Source organism: Beta vulgaris, chromosome 4 (genome assembly GCF_026745355.1).
Source record: "Beta vulgaris subsp. vulgaris cultivar EL10 chromosome 4, EL10.2, whole genome shotgun sequence".
Lineage (NCBI taxonomy): Eukaryota > Viridiplantae > Streptophyta > Magnoliopsida > Caryophyllales > Amaranthaceae > Beta > Beta vulgaris.
The window spans coordinates 36,130,440-36,136,714 of NC_079205.1; the positions used below are offsets into that span (position 1 = coordinate 36,130,440).

Sequence of the window (6,275 nt, forward strand, 5' to 3'; positions counted from 1 at the left end):
GACATTACTTCCAGAAATAACAGTTGCTTCAATAACACGATTGCCTAAATGTTTAATGACTAACCTCGTGCCATTATATAACCTAGATGTTTGATCAATATTCCTTAGCAGCATAACTGGCGCACCAACCTTTAATCGTATGCTATGATTCGGGAGACCAGAGCATCGTTTCGTATTAAGAAAATTCAGTGGAGTACATTTCATGTAATCCGAAGTTACCCTCCTCTTTGCTTATACCGTCCGAACTCAAATAAACTTTCTCTTCTCCGTGAATGGTAGATAGAACATGATCATTGACTATCTCGACTATCTCATTCGTAGGGGCCAAAACTGCTCTTTCTTGGAAATATTTAGCTTCCCAAATATGTTCATGTAGGTTTGGATAAGTGCTATCAACAATTGCTAAAATTGGATCGAGGCCTGGATCTATAAGAATATCTTTTGCAACCTCAATTACGGCTTCTCCATCATTAGGACCTCCGGCCTTACCGTCTCCTACGCTTAGTATCCACTCCGAAAATTCTCGCAGTTCATCAGCAGAAGATTTAGAAGAACCTGGTTGAAGTCTCATATTGTGAGTAAGTGTTACGACCTTACATAAATCCCACAAGTAAGACGAATTAACGGTACCAAACACGATATCTTGCCTCGTTCCCTTTGGTACTACTGGTAATATCCGACGTAGATCACCACCAAACACCATAACTTTACCCCCAAATGGTGGATGCATGTTTCTCCTATCAACTAACCTCATAATGTCCCTCAAACTTCTATCAAGTGCTTCCTAACAGTACTTATGCATCATGGGCGCTTCATCCCATATAATAAGTTTTGTCTTGATGAGACGATCAGCTAAATCCGACCCAGGACGAATTCCGGCACATACAGAATTCTTAGTTACATTCAAAGGGATACCAAATCTCGAATGCGCCGTTCTTCCCCGTGGAAGGTGGAGAGAACAATTCCACTCGAAGATACAGGCAATACAATTTCGCCAATCTTCCTTACTGCGGCACATAATGTCTTCTAGACATATGTTTTTCCGATACCTCCGTAGCCGTAGACGAAAAACACACCTCCTTCTTGACTCGATACAGCATCCATTACTCTGCGATAAATGATGGACTGCTCATCAGTTAGACCCTTAAACAATATATCGTGTTCCAACGTCATTTCCTCTATGTCGTAAGAAAGCTCATCTGCAATAAGCTTGTTTTGTCCTTCAAACATGATTAGTTCATCCGGAAACGGTATCTCACTAAATCTACGCAAGCTGCTGCCATTACTTTGGAGCATGGTTTCAATCTCCTCCAACACAAACGCTTCGATTTAATCGTTTGTTAACTGTAGTTCTGCGAAAACATAAATTAAAATTACACGGCAGTAACGTATACTAAATATGCACATTTCTTAAGAATATATATAGTAACTATTATCAGGTTATATTGGTAGTTGTGTACGTTTATTTTTCTGAATACCGCACTGCTTGTACAAAATATCATGAGACAGTAACCTCCAAGTCTTATGCCAAACATCCTCCGGCTTCGACATACTCCAGATAACAGTAACATGGAGAACAAATGTCTTAGGTAGTGCCCTGATTCTCTAAAACTCGCTTCCGTGATTGCGTCAACATATTCCTTATCATCATCAAGTAATCCCCTTGCATAGCAAGTTTCCTTGAAGGTAGGATACACTACACCATCAACCGTTCTAATGTCTTCATAGCACTTCGCTCCTTTAATAAAGTTTAGCAACGTCCGAAGATAAAACTTATCACCAGATCCCGGCGATACGTGGTAGATTCGACCTATTGCAAAGCCTTTATTTCTTGGTCCACTCCTCAACGCCTGCTTCCAAACAAATCTTGTAGGAAACTCCACATAACTAATCGCTCTGGCTTCTTCATATTTCTCATTACATTTCATCCAAGATAGGAATTTCGTATTGTCGATATGGGGCCTGTCTAGTACGGATTCTACATCAGCATGGTCATTAAACAAAACAACTTTCTCTCCTGGTAGATGAAAACTTAGGCTCTCCACAGCAGGAGTTCAATAATGGATGTTGAATCCAATAATCCTCCACGTATCGACAATCATAGTACATCTTTATCTCGTCGATTTATTTCCTTCACCTTCTTTCTGTTTATCTTGGTACGCCGTAGTAGTAACCCTATCATACCCCTTGTTTATATATTTGAACAGGTACTTAATTGATCTTGACTGGTTACACCACTCAACATTAATATGTGCTCGATATTTACGTAGCAATTCAGCATTATATGGAACAACATACCTATTGTCAAGATGAACTCCACCCTTATCAATTATAGACCCGTTATCTCTTCGCCTGTAAAACAGGATATCCTTCATCATCCACTTTAGTCGAATCAATAAACCTCTTTGGAAAATGCTTACGGCATTGCTTGTCAACCATACACGGTGCATTTATGTTTGTTGCGCCACATGGACCGTGCATCATGAACTCGATGACGGCTTGATATAGTTCTTTATCTTCACCTTCATCGGGCAACTCGGCAGAAATAATCTTATCAATATCTAAAGCTACGGGGTCCTTGTCTTGTTGATGCATAAACAACAAAATATGTGCATGTGGCAAACCACGCTTTTGGAATTTTACCGTATATACCACTAGAAAATGGAAATACAACAAAGTAGGGTTTAATAGTCATATTACACACAGAACATAACTACACCAACAGATAGGTAGTTCGTAATCTATAATAATAATAATATAAGTAAGGAATATGTGTTACATACCAGCCCTAACACTGCCAAATATTTTGCGATCTTTCAAATCTCTTACCAGCTGGTCTAGTTTCATCTTAAAAACTCGGCATAACATGTCGCCTATCTTCTGCCTGAGTCCCCTTTTCTTTACAAATCTAGTGATCTTTGGCCACCTAGGATTACACGTAAATGTTATGAATAAATCCGGATAACCGTACCATCTACAAATAGCCATCACATCCTGATAGTTTTCTCTCATATAACTATGCCCTCCGGTGAATGAAGCCGACAATACTATACGACTTCCAGTTGAAGCTCCTTCCGTTTCTCCTCTTTCGACAGCCCCTCTTAAATTCTTCACATTCGCGCTCTAAGGCTCTGTTGGTTGTCTAAGAAAAGACAACCTTTTAGCTTCAATCATTGTGTAGGCATCTACTAAAAATTGTTGTAACAACCTGCGAGATAAGAGTATCGTGGCCGCTTCTAAAGCTCGATCTTGTATCCTATATGCGAAGAACTCACGCATAGTGAGTTTAAATCTTTTTCTCGTCGAACCGTCGGTCGGAGTCTTATCTCTGTGCATAATATCTGTTCTAAATCCATCTTCTCCATATGGAAATAACAGCGGATATTGCATTGCCAGATAAGAAGGATGAAGCTCGAAAATTTGCTGTAACTTTCCACTCTTTGTTTCTATAATTATATCTCTTTTATCAGCACTGTCAATATCTCCAACAATAAGCGCAACAACTTCTGATGCCGTTGGCAAATTGTAAGTTCTTCCATCGGTCTCTTTTCCAATAAGCCTTAATTTCAAAGTATCACACGTGTCCGATGCAAACCTATCCCTAGCCATTCTGAAAGTTTTAGCTAAAGGGTTATTTTGATCTATCATATCTTGTAATTGTGTGACTAAGCGATCCTCGAACTTGTCAGATTTATTGGTACTGTGAAGACATTTATAAGCAAAGTTGTTAATATGAAAATCAAAAATATTCAAATATAACAAATAAGCACAACTTGTTATGTAAAACCAACAATAACGTTGTACCTTGCAGCAGTTTTTCTATTCCTAACTTCATCCTCCGTATCGTATATGTAAAGTTGAGAAAACTTAGGCCGTGCACCATTAGGAGGCAACAAACTACCCAAGTGATGATTTGTCTCCAATTTTGTAATTATACGGACCTCGTCCTCGAGTTGTAGGTGCAATAATTCTTCCACCCATGGATGTAAATGAATACATCATATTATATCCTCGTATGTTTATAAGAAAGTGATTGCTTCTGTTATGTTTCTCTTTAATAGGTCGTCAATAAGTTTTGGTGGATCTTTTAGTAGAGGTAGTTGAACCTTCCCTTGCATGCAACACAATGAGAAGGCCGGCTTCTTTGTCTTGGTTTTTTTTATTTACCCTCTCATCAAACCACATTTCAGCCCCACAAAACTCACATACATATGTAGAGTCTCCTATATTCGAATAGCTATCTATTTAACAAAAAGAACAAATGAATTAGTTAATTTCCATCACATTATACAGCTTCAAGCTACACATTTTAATTTCAAATTTGATAGCACGTGCATATACGCACCTGTAACGATCTCCATATCAGCTACGATGTTGTCATTATTGTCATGTGTAACTCACTCATCTTGAATAGTAGCATCTGATTGAGCACAATTAGATGATGCAATATTTTCATCTTTATGAACGTCATTCAATAATACATGTTAGATATGATAGAAAATAAATATAAAAATTCCTACATCAAATACGAAACTTTAATATTAAAAAATACTTATCTTCTGTGTAACTGATCTGAGAATTGTTGAACTTCGAGCCACATATATATCTCTTAGATCTAACTTGGCTTTGTGATTGCGCCAAATCCAAAATATCTATCGAAGACATATCACTACTTATAATTGAATTCTTTTTTTAGCCATAATCTTCAACTTGAATATAACATAGAGACCTATATTTTAATATTAATATATATATATATACCTCGAGTTCTTTTGTCAAGCAATATGAGATTTCTTTTATTTCTAGCAATTTGTCATGCCTTTTGTTTTTTTAAGACAAATTTTTGTACAATATGTCAGCATCAAACAATACAGCTTTATATGACAAAAAAGATAAAATAACGTAGCTTATAATATTCAATTCTAAACGTTATTTGAAATAAAGCACAATCGAAGGTAAACTATATATTGAAACTTATACCGTTAATGACAACACTTGTAGGGGTATCATTTGAGCTATTTGTATTGCGTGGCGCTTCAACAGAGGATGAAGAAGATGGTGAATGTAAAGCTATAAAAGCAATTTAGAAAGTACTTAATGTTAGTGTGAAAACATTATTCATTTTGCCAAATATACGTATTATTTATTTCTTTACCTCTATTCATCGTTCGAGTAGTACACACGGTACTTGAATCATTACTTATATTGCTTATTGAAGGTGAATTACATATGGATTGCTCTAAAGATAATATAAATACTTAAAACAAAGTCTATTTGGGGTTAACAATAATATTAGAGGTAAAATAAGTAAAAACAAAATCGTATACTACAAAACTATACCATTAGTTGAGTGACAAATAATGTTTTGGCTGAATATAGTTTGTTTAATTCCTATATTACGCCGACACGTTTCACGTTTCTGTGATAATATTATTTTCCTTTTGATCATTGCAGCGTGTTGTTCAATTCCTTTAGACACGCATTCATGTAGAGATAGCGAAGACTCTGCAAAAATGAACATAAACATGAGTTATTATATGTACATATCATTGTAATAAAGTAAATAAATATAACAATTATAAATCCATAATATACCTAATTGAAATTAACTTTGATAAATGAAATAAAACATATATATCAGTGTTATATTGGTAGTGGTTATTTATTATTTTCCCTTTGTTTATATTATTTTCCCTTTGTTTATATTATTTTCTTGACGAACATGGATGCAAATCTATAAAAAAATATGCAATAAATTTTGTATATACGTCGTACAAATACAATCTATGTATAAAATAACGTACACGAATAACTAATAAAATATATCACAATTTATTTAGTAAAACATCCAAATTTATACATGGGTGCAAATACAATAAATATGGAATAAATTTATTCTTGTAAAAGAGAATGATAATATAACATACACGAATAACTAATAATATATATCAAAATCTATGTCGGATTATTTTAATATACACATATGACAAAACCAATTTGTTAGGACCAATATGACTTCTCAGTGGATAAACATATATAGCCCAATATATATAATCTTATTAAAAGTGACCTAATTATTACCTACCACTTTTTTGTTATGGCCCAAAATTATCAAGTACAACAACACATTAATTTGACTTCACTTATTTTTGGGCTTTCATTTTCTTAATCCAACAACAAATTTATATGTTGGAACTTTCCAACTACTTGAAGTTTATCTCACATTTCTCAAACTTCCTTCATCTCTCCATGATATCTTTCTTCATTTCCAACTT

At 35.1% G+C, this 6,275-nt stretch overlaps 1 protein-coding gene across 1 annotated transcript; it reads right to left on the bottom strand.

Moving 5' to 3' along the window:
* Positions 1 to 175: 175 nt before the first annotated feature.
* LOC104907455 (uncharacterized) lies at positions 176 to 754 on the bottom strand. Its single transcript, XM_010696388.2, has one exon. The coding sequence runs from the start codon at positions 752 to 754 to the stop codon at positions 176 to 178; it is 579 nt and encodes a 192-aa protein (XP_010694690.2).
* Between the last annotated feature and the right edge of the window lie 5,521 nt (positions 755 to 6,275).